General features: G+C 51.8%; 8 protein-coding genes across 8 annotated transcripts; 3 read left to right on the top strand and 5 right to left on the bottom strand.

Moving 5' to 3' along the window:
- Positions 1 to 333: 333 nt before the first annotated feature.
- ASPSYDRAFT_128413 (SDR family NAD(P)-dependent oxidoreductase) lies at positions 334 to 1,375 on the bottom strand (the record flags this gene model as incomplete). Its single annotated transcript, XM_040840493.1, has 3 exons — positions 334 to 893; positions 974 to 1,238; positions 1,297 to 1,375. 3 exons carry the CDS (start codon positions 1,373 to 1,375, stop codon positions 377 to 379), a joined length of 861 nt encoding a protein of 286 aa, XP_040708978.1. The 3' UTR covers positions 334 to 376.
- A 696-nt stretch (positions 1,376 to 2,071) lies between these two features.
- ASPSYDRAFT_75572 (NAD-dependent succinate-semialdehyde dehydrogenase) lies at positions 2,072 to 3,786 on the bottom strand (the record flags this gene model as incomplete). Its single annotated transcript, XM_040850805.1, has 5 exons — positions 2,072 to 2,195; positions 2,254 to 2,515; positions 2,569 to 3,203; positions 3,264 to 3,633; positions 3,684 to 3,786. The coding sequence occupies 5 exons, from the start codon at positions 3,784 to 3,786 to the stop codon at positions 2,072 to 2,074; spliced, it is 1,494 nt and encodes a 497-aa protein (XP_040708977.1).
- A 343-nt stretch (positions 3,787 to 4,129) lies between these two features.
- On the top strand, positions 4,130 to 6,003 carry ASPSYDRAFT_27121 (putative flavin-containing amine oxidase; the record flags this gene model as incomplete). Its single annotated transcript, XM_040844360.1, has 2 exons — positions 4,130 to 4,879; positions 4,939 to 6,003. The coding sequence occupies 2 exons, from the start codon at positions 4,130 to 4,132 to the stop codon at positions 6,001 to 6,003; spliced, it is 1,815 nt and encodes a 604-aa protein (XP_040708976.1).
- Positions 6,004 to 6,352: 349 nt separating this feature from the next.
- On the top strand, positions 6,353 to 7,531 carry ASPSYDRAFT_128410 (ketopantoate reductase family protein). Its single transcript, XM_040840492.1, has 2 exons — positions 6,353 to 6,573; positions 6,636 to 7,531. Exons 1-2 carry the CDS (start codon positions 6,378 to 6,380, stop codon positions 7,478 to 7,480), a joined length of 1,041 nt encoding a protein of 346 aa, XP_040708975.1. The 5' UTR covers positions 6,353 to 6,377; the 3' UTR covers positions 7,481 to 7,531.
- A 313-nt stretch (positions 7,532 to 7,844) lies between these two features.
- ASPSYDRAFT_128409 (uncharacterized protein) lies at positions 7,845 to 9,266 on the top strand. Its single transcript, XM_040840491.1, has 3 exons — positions 7,845 to 8,313; positions 8,400 to 8,916; positions 8,966 to 9,266. Exons 1-3 carry the CDS (start codon positions 8,009 to 8,011, stop codon positions 9,044 to 9,046), a joined length of 903 nt encoding a protein of 300 aa, XP_040708974.1. The 5' UTR covers positions 7,845 to 8,008; the 3' UTR covers positions 9,047 to 9,266.
- A 179-nt stretch (positions 9,267 to 9,445) lies between these two features.
- On the bottom strand, positions 9,446 to 11,084 carry ASPSYDRAFT_142181 (uncharacterized protein; the record flags this gene model as incomplete). Its single annotated transcript, XM_040841219.1, has 5 exons — positions 9,446 to 9,868; positions 9,934 to 10,319; positions 10,368 to 10,559; positions 10,608 to 10,869; positions 10,923 to 11,084. 5 exons carry the CDS (start codon positions 11,082 to 11,084, stop codon positions 9,446 to 9,448), a joined length of 1,425 nt encoding a protein of 474 aa, XP_040708973.1.
- A 530-nt stretch (positions 11,085 to 11,614) lies between these two features.
- On the bottom strand, positions 11,615 to 13,024 carry ASPSYDRAFT_39958 (NAD(P)/FAD-dependent oxidoreductase). Its single transcript, XM_040845990.1, has one exon. The coding sequence runs from the start codon at positions 12,962 to 12,964 to the stop codon at positions 11,738 to 11,740; it is 1,227 nt and encodes a 408-aa protein (XP_040708972.1). The 5' UTR covers positions 12,965 to 13,024; the 3' UTR covers positions 11,615 to 11,737.
- Positions 13,025 to 13,458: 434 nt separating this feature from the next.
- Positions 13,459 to 14,186, bottom strand: ASPSYDRAFT_54504 (uncharacterized protein; the record flags this gene model as incomplete). The annotated part of the gene is made up of 3 exons (XM_040848863.1): positions 13,459 to 13,575; positions 13,634 to 13,995; positions 14,057 to 14,186. 3 exons carry the CDS (start codon positions 14,184 to 14,186, stop codon positions 13,459 to 13,461), a joined length of 609 nt encoding a protein of 202 aa, XP_040708971.1.
- Positions 14,187 to 14,232: the final 46 nt, after the last annotated feature.

Below are 14,232 nucleotides of genomic sequence, written 5' to 3'. Positions count from 1 at the left end.
GAATCAAGGACCCCAGAATGCACCTCGCTTGCAGATTATAGTGTATAACTATAATTGTGCCTATTCAGCGCGCCCATGTGTACTTCATGACGCTTGATACATGATGGCCAACCCCGAGACATACTATGTCTCGGGGTTCATCAAAGTGGCAGAGCGAGTATTGCAGAGCCAACGACCAGGGAAGCACAGATGGCTCCTGTTCCTGAGTGGGTCCTATATGAGGGCATCTGGGGCCCCTATCGAGGTTTTGGTCTGCCGACCTTTTACAATAGAAGAATGACTACCTCGCGAAGCTTATATAAATTGTTTACAATGGTCTGTCCTGTTGAGACGACCAAGAATTCATTAACTCAGGTTACTCACTGGGAATAATAAATCATGCAGTAGCAGACGTAATCCCTCCATCGACGACAATCTTCTGTCCAGTGATATACCTACTCTGCCCACTGGCCAAAAACAACACCGCCATCGCAATATCCATCCCATCACCCATCCGCCCCGTCGGCACAGCACGATGTCTCTGCTCAATAAACCCCTCCAAATCACCCTCCGCATACTTCTCCGCCAGAACCGTCACAAGCGGCGTATGCATAAGACCAGGAACAACAACATTCAGCCGGATACCCTTTGCAGCGTAGATCACAGCCGTGGCCTTTGTGAACTGGATTACGCCGGCTTTGGTGGCCGAGTACGCGACCTGTGGTTTGCCGATGTAGCGTAGTCCCGCGATGGATGAGATGTTGACTACGGCGCCGCCGCTGCCCTGAGTCTCCATTACAGGGAGGATATGGTGGCATGTTAGGTAGACGGATTTGAGGTTGATGTCTGTTTGGTCGTCCCAGATTTGCTCGGTGAGTTCGACAGGGCCACCGCGTTCGGATCGACCGACGTTACTACAGTAGGTATGTAGTCGTTAGCCGGTGAATCGAATCTCAATATCTGGATATCTGGGACTGGAAAATAGACTACCCACTTAATGAGAACATCAATCCGGCCGTACTTCGCCAGACATTCGTCCACTGCTCGTTTAACCTCCTCGTCTTGCGTTACGTTGGCCTGCGTCACGGTAATACCGGCCCCTTCGTCTGCCTGGACACGTTTCTGTGTACGCAGGGCAGCGTCTAGATTCAAGTCGCATCCGAAGACCTTTGCGCCTTGATGTGCCATGAGACGAGCTATTGAGGCTCCATTTCCCCATATGGTGAGGCTGGGGTCGCCAGACTGGCCGACTCCGGTGACTGGGTGTATAATTAGCATTGTTTGATTGGAGAGCAGGGCAGGAGGCTCGTGACGTACGGAAGACGACTTTGTCTTTTAAATCTGGGTATGTTGCGAGTGGTACATCGGGACTAGGGTGTATGGTGGTGGTGGTCATTTTGGATCTGCGTTCTTGTGCTGGTTCGTTAAGTGGACTTTATTTGAATTGATGATTGAATGATCGTAATCCTGACCGTACTGTACTAATACTTGTGGAATAGCATTTTATAAATAGATGGTGAGTTCTCGGAGAAGTATCCGGGCAGTTGCAGATAGATGAATGGGCGTACCCTTAGACTATTAACAAGAGTGCATGAGTCTTCACAAACGGAATTAAGGAAAATTTGACGACCGTCCTCCCAATTTGCAAATGGTGTAGTAGTCTAGCAATAGATGAGCGAGCACCCATGTTAAAAGAAGAGTATTGACGCTCTCGCTCCTAACTGCCAAACTCAACTGCCAAATCTATGGATAACCTCAAACCCATTAAGAAAATGGGACGGTGCATTGAGTACTCCGAGAAGTGGACACTCCATTGGCAAGAGTAATAAGTTTGGCGGAGGTGAGAGCGACATCCGCGTCTATCATGGCGCCGGAAGCTCATTCCCGATTAAACAGCTTGGGATCGATGGTGGCAAATCGGATGATAGACTGAAACTGCGGGAATTGCGCCTGGCCTAGATATTTATGATTAACTAAGTCCGTATCAGAGGTTCCTATAGCTACGAGGATCACTATCAGGCGGAATACTATAATACTGTTCGAACATCGGTCGAGAATGTAATGATAAATTGTAACTCTGGATGACTACCATTTACAGAGACGCCCTATGAACAACGCTGACATTTCCCGTAATAACCGTCTTCATGTTCAAGTAGTCCTCAATGCCGTACTTGCTTCCCTCCCGGCCTAGACCAGAGTGCTTGACGCCACCAAACCTGAATTTGTTAGCAATATATCTATATCCACCCTAAGATAGGTATAAAGTGAACTCACGGCGCAGCTGCATCTGACACAACCCCAGTGTTTACCGCAACCATCCCAAAGGAGAGAAGCTCTGTAACGCGGGCAACACGGTTGACGTCTTGCGAGAAGACATAAGACGCGAGACCGACATCACACTTATTCGCGATATCGACGACCTCGTCCTCGCCGTCGAAGCTGAGGATTGGCGCGACAGGGCCGAATATTTCTTCCTCCATGAGTCGCATGTCTGTCGTGACGTTTGTCAAGATCGTGGGCTCGATGAAGTTGGGCCCTAAACAACGAAGGTATTAGCAGCAACACCACATCCAGCTTGAACTAACGCACCAAGATCAGGCCGGCGTCTTCCTCCAGCTTCGACTTTAGCCCCTGCCTTGACAGCATCTGCAATGAGAGCCTCCACCCGCGCAGCAGCCCCAGCGGTAACAAGCGGCCCATGGGTAGTTTTGCTATCAAACCCATGCCCAACCCTGAATCCCTGCACAACCTCCTTAACCCTCCTCACAAACTCCTGATAAACACCCCTCTGCACAAAAATCCGATTCGAGCAAACACACGTCTGGCCCGATGATTTAAACTTGCTCGCCACGGCACCCGCAACCGCAAGATCCAAATCCGCATCGTCAAAGACAATAAACGGCGCGTTCCCACCAAGCTCAAGACTCAGTTTCTTCAACGTACCACTAGACTGGTTCATAAGGATCTTGCCGACGCGCGTTGAGCCCGTGAATGAGATCTTGCGCACGGTATTCGACGCGCACAGAGCCTGCCCGATGGCAGGTGTATTCTCCAGGGCCGCGATACTGTTGATCACGCCCTTGGGCACGCCAGCTCGTTCACCGAGAACCAGCAACGCATTCGCGGTAAAGGGTGTCTCGCCTGCTGTTTTCACAACGGCGGTGCACCCAGCGGCCAGCGCGGGCCCGAGTTTGCGCGTAATCATTGCGGCAGGGAAGTTCCATCTAGTAGGACGGTGGAGTGTTAGCATCTCTGTCTCAGTATGGTGAAATGTGCATGCATACGGCGTAATCAACCCAACAACACCAACAGGCTCCTTCAGCACCGAAACCCTAAACCCAGGCTGGGAGTGCGGGATAACATCGCCATAAACCCTCGGTGCCTCCTCGGCAAACCACTCGAGAAAGCTCGCTGCAAAGAGCACCTCGCCTGCGGCATCGGGTCCCGCTTTGCCGTTTTCCCAGGTAATCAGCGTCGCCAGGTCCTCTTTATTCTGGATAACCAGGTCGTACCACCTGCGCAGGATGCGCGAGCGGTCGCGGCCGGTGCGGGTGCGCCAGGTTGGGAGGGCTGCGGAGGCGGCGCGGATGGCTTGTTCGGCGTCTTGGGGGGTGGATTCGGGGCATGTGCCGATTAGAGAGCCACTGGCGGGGTCTGGATATATTAGAAGTGCCAAATTGAGTGGAAATTGAAGGTGATAATACCGTGGACGTCGAATGTATTTCGCGATGCGGACTCGATCCAGTGACCGCCGACATAGTTCTTGCCCACGAAGAGCGAGGGGTCGTTTAGTTTGGGGGAGGTCATTTTGGGTACAGATTAAAGTGTACGCTGCAGTACTGGAATGTTTGGGATGAATCAAATATATTTACAAGTGAATTGTATAGTTTAATTCTCCAATGACGAGATGGAGACGGTTTAGGAAGGCCACTGCGAGACTGTCAAATGTCAATTCAGAAGCCCCGAGCGAGACCCACATAGCGGGGTTATATTGGAGATGTTAAAGATATTGGAAAGATATTTGGAGTATTTTGGGTATCTGTTCAGGAAGGCAGCCCAGACAATAAGTATAGACCATACGGCATCGGCATACAAGTTATTCTTCCTGTCCTCTTTCCTCAACATCACCTGCAAGACAAACTGGTTCATCATGCCCAAAACCGTCGAAACAGTCGATCTCTCACACACAACAGGCCTCTACTACGGCCCCGCCACCATCTCCAGCGGAAAAGTGCTGCACATCTCCGGACAGCCAGGGAGCACCAACTCCGGCCACGTCCCCGACGACTACGAGTCCCAAATCCACCTGTGCCTATTCAACCTGCGAAAGCTGATTATCGCGGCCGGCGCCGACATCAAAGACATCGCAAAGCTCAACGTCTACATCGTCAACTACGACGCCGCCAACCGCAAGCATGCCCGCCCCATCCAGCGCTTCTTCGGCAAGCATCGGCCAGCGCAGACTCTCGTCCCGGTGCCCAAGCTTGCTGTCCCAAGCTGGTTGATTGAGATTGATGCGGTTATTGCACTCCCCGAGCAGCCTTCTTCTTCTCTGCCTCCGGCTCTCCCTGCCGCGACTGAGACAGCCGACGTTGTGATCATCGGCGCAGGTCTGGCGGGTCTCACTGCCGCGCATGAAGTGGTTCGAGCCGGTTTGTCCTGTATTGTTCTTGAGGCGCGAGACCGTGTCGGCGGCAAGACATGGAGCCTGCCTACAGCCGATGGAAACGGGGTGATTGATGTGGGAGCGGCCTGGATCAACGATACGAACCAGAGCAAGGTCTACGCGTTGGCGAAGCGGTATGGCGCCGAGCTCATTGTGCAGAATACGCAGGGGAACGCAGTGATTGAGGACTTTGATGGGAATGTTTCTCCGTTTGCATATGGGGAGTTGCCTGGCGTATGTACCTCTGGGTTGCTCTATTTGTGATATGGTCGAGAAGTTAACCCTGATTGCAGTTTGACGAAGCTACAAAGAAGAATGTCGCTGAGATCAGAGACATGTGCGAGGCAGACTGTCAGGCCCTAGATACCTGGCGTCCCAAAGACACCGGCCTCGACGCCCTAACCTTCGAGGCGTATCTGCGCTCACGGGGCGCAAGCAAGACAGCCCTGGCCACAGCGGCAGTATGGACTCGTGCAATGCTCGGCCTTGAACCCAGCGATGTCTCGGCACTTTACTTCCTCAACTACTGCAAGTCCGGCGGTGGTCTGCTCCAGATGCGCTCCGACCGGAAGGACGGCGGACAGTATCTACGAATCCGCGGAGGAACGCAGACCTTCGCAAAGGGCCTCGCTGGATCTCTCCCCGACAACGTCGTCCGTCTAAACAGTCCTGTACAATCCATAATCCAGGAAAGTGGCCGGACCGTCAAGATCCAAGCAGCCGGGGTCGTCTACTCCGCCAGAAAGGTGATAACCACCGTCCCCGGCCCAGTCCTAAAAGATATCTCATTTTACCCACCTCTCCCACCCGTGAAGCGCGCGTGGTCTGAATCGCTGTATTACGGGTACTACACAAAAGCAATGATGGAATTCAAACGTCCCTTCTGGATAGACCGCGGCTTCTGCGGCCTCGCGCAATCCTTCATCGGTCCCGCGGGAGTTATCCGCGACAGCTGTATCCTGCAGGACCACAAGTTCGTCCTGACTTGTTTCATGGGCGGAGAGCCAGGGCGCGCATGGGCGTCTCTCTCGACCGGTGAGCGAGAGAAGACCCTCCTCGCCCAGATAAGCAAGCTGTACGGAGTCAATGCGGAGAGCGAGTTTGTGCGCATGACGGCGTACGAGTGGCCGAATGACGAGTTTGCTGGGTTTGGGTGTCCCTGTACGTCGCTGCCACCGGGTGTTTTGGACTCGTTGGGTGGGGATGCGTTGAGGGCGCCGGCTGGGAATGTGCATTTTGCGGGCACGGAGACGGCGGGCGAGTGGAAGGGGTATATGGAGGGGGCTGTGAGGAGTGGAGAGCGTGCGGCGGAGGAGGTTGTTAGGGATGTTAATGGGCCGATTGTTGCTAGACTGTAGTGCTTGATTAGTATAAATATTATATTATTATGCTTTATTGCATTACGGAATGTTTATTCATTTTTACAGCATGATATAGCGGCAATGTAGGGTTAACACATGTCGATACACGCGAGTAGATAAAGAAATAAAGCTGACAAAGTTGATTAATTTGGCCAAGTAATAAGGTATAAGTTATCCTGAGATTATAGATAATATTCTTGACTCGCTCATGCATTCCCCTTGTATAAACAGGCAGGCGACTCCGAACAGGAAGGCCGGAGCGAGACCGACGCCACCGCGGGGTCTCCAATTCCATCGTACTTGGATATATGAAAGATGGCCTCTTCCAATAGCTCTTCGCTACCAACGTCTTCCAATTTCTAACAGACAACATGACCGTCAGCAAGAGCAGAATCCTCATCGTCGGCACCGGCGGCATCGGCACCGTCTCCGCGTACTCGCTCGAACGAGGCGACGCTGCTGAAGTTACGGCTGTGATGCGATCAAACTACGACGCTGCTGTCAAGAAGGGAATCGACATTGACTCCGTGCAGTACGGACAGGTCAAGGCGTGGAGGCCAACAGCCAGTACGTCACCACCAAACTGCCATCCCAACGTAGCCCTACTTCTCATACTAATTTGTCAACAGTCGTCAAATCCGTCGCCGACGTTTCAAAGGAGAATATCGCCCCCTTCGACTACATCGTCGTCACGACAAAGAACATCCCAGACGCACCGCCCACAGTCTCCGACCTCATCGCCCCCGCCGTAACCCCCGGCAAAACAGCCATCGTGCTCTCCCAAAATGGGCTGAACATCGAAAAGCCCCTAATCCAGCGCTTCCCCACAAACCCTTTAATCAGCAGCGTCGTCTACACAGGCGCTACAATCACAGGCCCCGCAAGCGTTTACCACGACGACGACGAGTGCCAGAAGATCGGCGCATTCGTGAACCCCGGCGTGCCGCGCGACATCGCCGCCGAGGCCGCCCAGCGCTACGTGCAGATCTTCAACCCGACGGGTGAATTAGAGATCATATACGAGCCGGACGTGGCGACGACGCGGTGGCGCAAGATCGCATATAACGGGAGCATGAACCCCGTCGCGACGATCCTGGGAATGGATACGCCGCGGATGCGTATGACGGTGCATGTCATTGACGACCTGATCTTGCCTATCATGCGGGAGGTGCGGGAGATTGCGAGGGCGTGTGGGGTGACGCTTCCGGAGGAGAAGGAGCTGGGGCATGCGATACTGCATCAGGATCCGAACGATACGGCGTTTAAGCCGAGTATGTGTCAGGATTATGAAAAAGGGAATCTGATGGAGATTGAGAATATCTTGGGAGAGCCGCTGAGGGAGGCGGAGAGGGTTGGTGTGTCGGCGCCGCATTTGAAGATTGTGTATAGCATTATGAAGGGGTTGCAGGTTAGGGTTAAGGAGAGTAAGGGGCTTTGGGAGGCCAAGTTCCAGCCGGGGAATCCGTATGAGTAGGCCATAGTTATTTGTGTGAATTATTTGAATAGAATGAATTTTCAATTCGATCAGTTCTAGCAGTCTACATTGGTCTCGGTATTCTGGAAAGCAGAATAATCTGGCTAAGCTTGTAACGTATGGTTCATTGAAGCTGGAAGTCAGCAAGGCGTTCGATCTCCCGAACAGCAAGAACATCATACTGTCTTCTTGTGAAGCAAGACTCGTCGCATCGGCATCGCCTTCCCCGATTGCAATCAGCAGGCTCGGCAGATCGTATCCACCGATCGATAGAAGAGTGGATCCTCGATCTGTTTGTTCGAATTCAACAAGGAAGTCCACGGCGAGACCGCACCCTTCTCCAACATACGACAACAGATGGGCAGCCGACTGCGAGTATCAACCAGCAAGACATTCCGGCGCCACTTTAATTACTCATATCTGGTTTCAACACTGCTTGACGTATAACGAGGACAAGAGATTAATAGTCTCCGATCGCTCTATCTTATCTTGATCGAACCTAACCATACCATAACCTGTCTACCAACAATGTCCACCACAACTACAACCATCGAAGCAACGCCCTTTGCGCAGACGCAGCCCCCTTCACAGGACAAGCGCACCGAGCAAAAGAATGACGCCAGCTATCCAACCCAGAACCTCGCCGTCGCAACAGGCGGGTACATCTTCCCCGGCATCCCCAAGATAACAGACCCCTACAAGAAGCGCCAGTGGCAGCTCGAGCACATGGCAGGGGCATTCAGGGTCTTTGCCCGCAAGGGCTTCACCGAGGGCACAAGTGGCCATATCAGCGTCCGTGACCCGGTCGAGCCGGATACCTTCTGGATTAACCCGTAAGCCACCTGCACAAACTAAACTATCATCCTTGAGTTTCTTGCTGTATAAGGCACTGCAGTGGATGAATGGCTAACGTAAACAGCCTCGGGAAGCATTTCGGCATGCTCAAGGCCAGCGACATGGTGCATATCAATGAAGCAGGCCAGGTTATCGGCGGTAACAGAGTCGCTATCAACGCAGCCGGCTTCGTGATCCACAGCGCCATTCACCGCGCACGGCCGGACATCCACGCCGCGTGCCACATGCACACTCCCAACGGCAAAGCGTGGTCTACATTCGGCCGGCCCGTTGACATCATCAACCAGGACTCGTGCAATTTCTACGGAACGCAGGCTGTGTATACGAACTTCGGCGGCGTGGTCATTGAAGAGGAGGAGGGGAAGAGGATTACAGATGCGCTTGGGGAGAAAGGACGGGTTATGTTCCTGCAGAACCATGGGTTATTGACCACCGGTGGGACGGTGGATGAGGCTGCTTATCTGTTTACTTGTCTGGAGAAGACTTGCGAGGTGCAGCTCAAGGTTGAGGCGGCGGGGCTGGAGAAGAAGTTCATTAGCAAGGAAGCCGCTGAGTTTACGGCCAAGGCGAATGCGGATCCGGTATGTTCTCTACCTGGGTTGTTTAATGACGTTGGGCTAATGATATCAGGAAACCCTGTATACGGAGTTCCAGCCGGACTTTGAGTATGAGATTTGGAAGTCCAACGGGGAGCTGTGCAAGGGGGAATGAACGTACGACTGTCGGCGGCTGTTGTCCTCTGGAATAAATTATAGTTATTGTTCAATTTTCAAATGATTTAGTCCTCGATGACATGTTGATATTATCCGCTCGATGCTGTACAAGATGGAGGACCATTCGAGGTTGGACAACCACACTAATGTTTTATAACTTGGCTCCTATATCATTGTACATCTTTCTGCAATAAATGGAAGTATCTTGAAGACCTGTGGATTTATTTACATGATAACATACCAAATAGATATGAAGAGTAGGTAAAGGGAAATCTCAATCTACATTCATCCAACTATCACAAGAACCAAAGTCACAAACATAATCAACTACCCAATATCAAAAACCACCCTATATAACCAGATAAACCAGTGTCCGAATACAATCTCTCCCAATCGATCAAGAATTCGAATTATCCTCACAAGTCCAAGGTCTCGAACCTCCCCCAGCACTAAGCGACTGCATAATACCAACAATAGACCCATAAGTCCCAGCAACAGTCATAAAGGTCCCAGCCAGGATAATAAACCCCGCCCAGGCCGCCAGCAACATCCACAACCACGGCCTATCTGTAGTCTTGCGCCGGTGCCAATTATCATAGAACCACATACATCCAGTAGGCTGGTAGGCCCAGAACGCACCGAGCAAGGCACCGACCAGCGAGACGAGGTCGTTGAATACGGGGATCCCGCTCGCGATGACATAGGCTATAACCGTGCAGCTGAATGTACAGCCGAGCCAGGTTGTCCAGTGGATTAGGGAGTTGGAGGTTAGATGTGCTGATCCGCGGAGGATGCGGACGAAGAAGTATTTGCTTGGGAGCTGTATTTGTCAGAATAAATATATATAGAAATACTGTTTCCAGTCAGGGAAGTGATGTAACGTACATGGATTACGATTGTCGTTGTAGCGATGAGACCTGGCAGGGACAGGCCATATGCAATCTTCTTAATTAGAGTGCCTGCAGACCCCAGGGCAGGCGAAGCTACCATAGTACCGCAGTAATAGTAAACAACGACACCGACAACCAGATACAGCAGGGTCGAGCCGATTTGACTCACGACGAGAGCACGGGTAAAGTACCGCGGATCTCGCATTTCAGCTGCGAGGGAGAAGTACGCCGGTGTGGCGGAGCAGGCGAAGATCAGGGTTGACACGGCGGATACGCCCTCTGCGAAGGAAGGATGGTTGATGATTTTATAGTCTGAGGACCAGCCTGGGGGTGCGTTTGAGGGTCCGCCTTGTATGCCGACGGCGATGGTTACGACGAGGACTGGATAATGTGAGTCTTGACCTGAACTATACGCCAAAGTACACGTACCAGATGTAACGATGCAGCCGAGACCAACCCAGGCTATCCAGCTTATCCTTCCGAGTGTACGAATACTGGCGAGGACAAATCCAGCAAGGGCAGCAACGACAACAAAGACAGCAGTGCAGGTTCCGTGAGACGAGACGGCATTCAAGCCGATGGAGAGTCCAAGAATACCGGAACCAGCAACGAATATCCAGTCTTCGAAGTCAGTATTAAACACCAGAAGTTGTCTCTGGGGTTACTCACACAGACTAAAGGCCAGTCCAAAGATTTCTCGTCCAACTCTGCCAAACATTAAGCCCCCTGCATCATCCATTCCATACACTTCACGGTGATTCAGCTTGAAAATCCCAACCATATAACTGGTCCACGTTGCTATTCCGGCCACGATGCAGAGCAATATAACACCCGGCACCACGCCAACTTTGTCGAAGACAGCTGGGATAGAGAGAACGCCGAGGCCAATCTGTGTTTTCATCATCAACGCAACCGTTCCTAGCCAGCCGACCTGTTTCCATTAGAATCGCAACTCGATTACACAGCAGCAGGCAAGCGACTTACACTGCGATAGTTGGGCCCATCCCCAGACACCTCACCAAAGACAGGATCATAAGTGGTGTCATTCTCCGTCAGTTTTCCAGGCTCAACATCCAGTGCAGGTGTAGGGATGTTGTTATCCAGTTTGGCCTTCTCGGGCCCAATGTCCCCGGATATGGAAGCCATATGTTCGGCGTTTTCGAGGTGCTCAATGTCACCGGGGTTGGCTTCTTTCTCAACCATGATATTGGATCGGGTAAGTGCCTTTTGACGTTAGATAGGTGAGAGGGTTTGGAATCTATTACCGATAGACTGGTCGCTATCTTCTTATCACTCAGGGTGGATAAACAGGTTTCCTCGATGAAGCAGGTCACGGCTGGCACGGTTATCGGAGGTATATTGCGGTGGGCCTGTGGAGGGAGGACACCAGTTACCGATTGGGTATTACAAGTTCAACTCTTGGGGGATACTCATACGGCTTTCAGGATATAGAGATAAGCGGTGTTAGGGCATGTTGTTGGCCAATCGGCATGGCTTCAAATGGTGAGATTCAAATGAAGCAGGCGACAGCGATATCTTGGAGATGGACCCATCCGCGGACTAAATCTGGGGAAGGAAGAATAATCTGGGGAAGGGCATGGCGAGAAGGTGACGACGGAATTTTCACGCTATGCTGTCTATACAGGCGTTGCACTCGCGTTCTATGTTGGGCGGCTAATAGGGGTGTAGATAGGGGATGGGTAGTATACGGTGTTGTCTAGAACGTACCAGCTCTTGTCACTGGACGTACCCCACAGCATCTTAAGTCTCATTCATCTACCTTAAATACATTAAATAGTCTATGAATTCTCATACGTGGTGTATATGCTGTTATAGCAATTCAGCGACTCCCGCTCCAAACTCTCCATATCCCTTCCCCTGAATCTGGTCGGATCAAGCGCCTTCTGCAGTGCCACATCTACCTCCTCGCCCTTTAGTAGGCTCGTCAAGAACTTTGCAGACCCAGCAGCATGCGTTACCCAAACCCCCGCGGCCATGTACAAGCCCTTCACCTCCGGAACCTCCCCAACCAACGGCATATTATCCGGCGTCATGGAGAATATTCCATTGAACTTTTCCCTGACCCTCAAGTTCGTCTTCTCAGGTACCAGTTTGACAGCACGATCCAATGCGGTGTCGAATTCGCCAACCCAGGTCCCGATCGCAGTGCTTCCTGGCTTCGCAGCCAGGGGTCGATGGTCGTATGAGCCGAGTCCGAAATAAGCACCGTGATCACGAACATAAACATGATGCTCTGGGTATCTGACAAAGGGAGATTTGTACGTCTTCGGCTCATGCATTTCACCATACATATAAGGGTGCGCGACTGGGAGAACTGGAATGGGAATATCAAAGTCACATAAGGACTTGGCCCAGATACCAGTGGCCAGGACAACTCTCGGCGCTTGGATGAATCCCTTTGAAGTCATAACCCCAGTCACGGTGTCACTCTCCTGACGAATCTCCGTAACATCAGCTTCCAGAAATTGCACGCCTCTATCTTGAGCTTCAGACTGATAAAATGCAGAGATGACCGCTGGGTTGGCCGTCCCGTCTGCTGGAAAGTGCAGCGCCGAAACATAATCCTCCTTAACCAGATCAGGCGCTATCTCCGCTGCTCTCTTGGAGGAAATCAGCTCCGCTTTGAGTCCCCTTGCCTTGGCTGTTTCGTGTCTCCATTTGAGATTCTCCACTCCGCCATTGCTTGTTGTGACTTCGAGTCCGCCGACATGGTCAAAACCACCAGGGACCTTGGAGTATTCTCTCACGCTGGCGATAGCAAGTCGGGTGAGGACCTCAGACTCGTTGAATTGGCCCACGAAACCCGGTGCGTAGCCTGTCGAGCCGGTGAGTTGGGAAATGGATCGTTCGACGACGGTTATCTTCCGTCTATCACTAGAAGAAGAGAGGAAAGACGCGAGAGCCGAGCCAAAGATACCGGCTCCGATAATCACGATGTCTGAAGTCTGTTGTTGTGCGGACATGTTGTTCTCCTTCGCGCTGTTATGGAATTCTGCGTCCTTCATCTTCAACGGGGTCAAGGTGGCTCTTAAGCTTGTGCCAAGACAAACTGATCTCGGCGCGTCAGTCAGTCTTGCTGCTTAACCATGTTCTGTATAATGGTCGGTTACTCACGGATGGTGGGGGTGAATATACGCGTTCCTGGATAATTCGTGGGATTCCGCGGGCAATGGGGCTGAATACGAGGCGCGCCCTTTAGAAGACATCGCTACGTCATTATCCTCAGCACACGGACTGTTGTCTGAAACTAGTCTGAGAATGCATTCGATTATGAGTACGTCTACTGTGGCCAATTGCATTTTATGTCGTTAGATCACACTCGCTATGTTTGGGAGCTGGGTCCAGTGTCAGTGTCGAATGGAGCCAACATGATCAGTGAGTCACTCAAGTGTACTATTATGGCGTAGGTACAGAGATCAATTAAGAGACATTCAAAGTAATCAACAATCCTCCATCAAAGCGGTGCCTGCTACCATATATGTACAAGGACAATGGCTTCCTACATGAGAGCCGCCATAAGAGACCCAATGAGACCTCCAACAACCATTCCAGCAGATCTGTTCAGCGCAGCAGCACCGGTGAACTCGGGGTTAGACGGGGTCGAGCTGCTCGAGGACTGAAAGGCTACAAGTTAACAGGTTGCTACTTGGTCCAGGAACATAAGAGAAGCTTACCGAGCTTCCCGGGGTCGTCGCGGTAGTAGGAGTAGTCGCTGTAGGAATCACAGGGGTGGAGCTCACAGTAAGACTCGCATCAGCTGTCGACTCCGTCGAAGACTCAGTGGGAGTACTGCTTGACTCGGTCTGAGAGCCCGTCTCAGTAGCAGTCTCCGAGGCAGTGGCAGAGCTAGACGAGCTGGGTGAGCTCTCGACCGGGGTCGCGTCAAGCCCACATTCCTCAGCGGCCGAGGAGACCGAGTTTCCGTAGTACTTCCAGATATCGAATTCGAGGGCGCAGTCTAGGCAGTCGCTAAGTTTGGTCTTGAAGTCGCTTTTGTCGCAGTACCCGTCCGAGCGGGCTTCGGTGATGATGCCGCCTTTATGAGACAATAAATTAGAGTAGGCCTTTGCTTCTAGTTTGGAGATGTCAATGCCCACCGCAATTTGCATGGCATTCATAGGCAGGAGTGCCTGGTTCCTGACGCTTGTGCAAGGGCACAAATTCAGGGTACTCGAACGCACTGGCACCAGCAAGAATGCAGGCAATGGAAACAGCGGTAAATCTCATGATGATTGAAATTAAGAGACGAAACTTCAAGAGAAGACTGTAGAAT

This window comes from Aspergillus sydowii, assembly GCF_001890705.1.
Source record: "Aspergillus sydowii CBS 593.65 unplaced genomic scaffold ASPSYscaffold_1, whole genome shotgun sequence".
Taxonomy (NCBI): Eukaryota; Fungi; Ascomycota; class Eurotiomycetes; order Eurotiales; family Aspergillaceae; genus Aspergillus; species Aspergillus sydowii.
The sequence above is the reverse complement of the archived record's forward strand: the minus strand, read 5'-3'. Positions and strand labels throughout refer to the sequence as shown.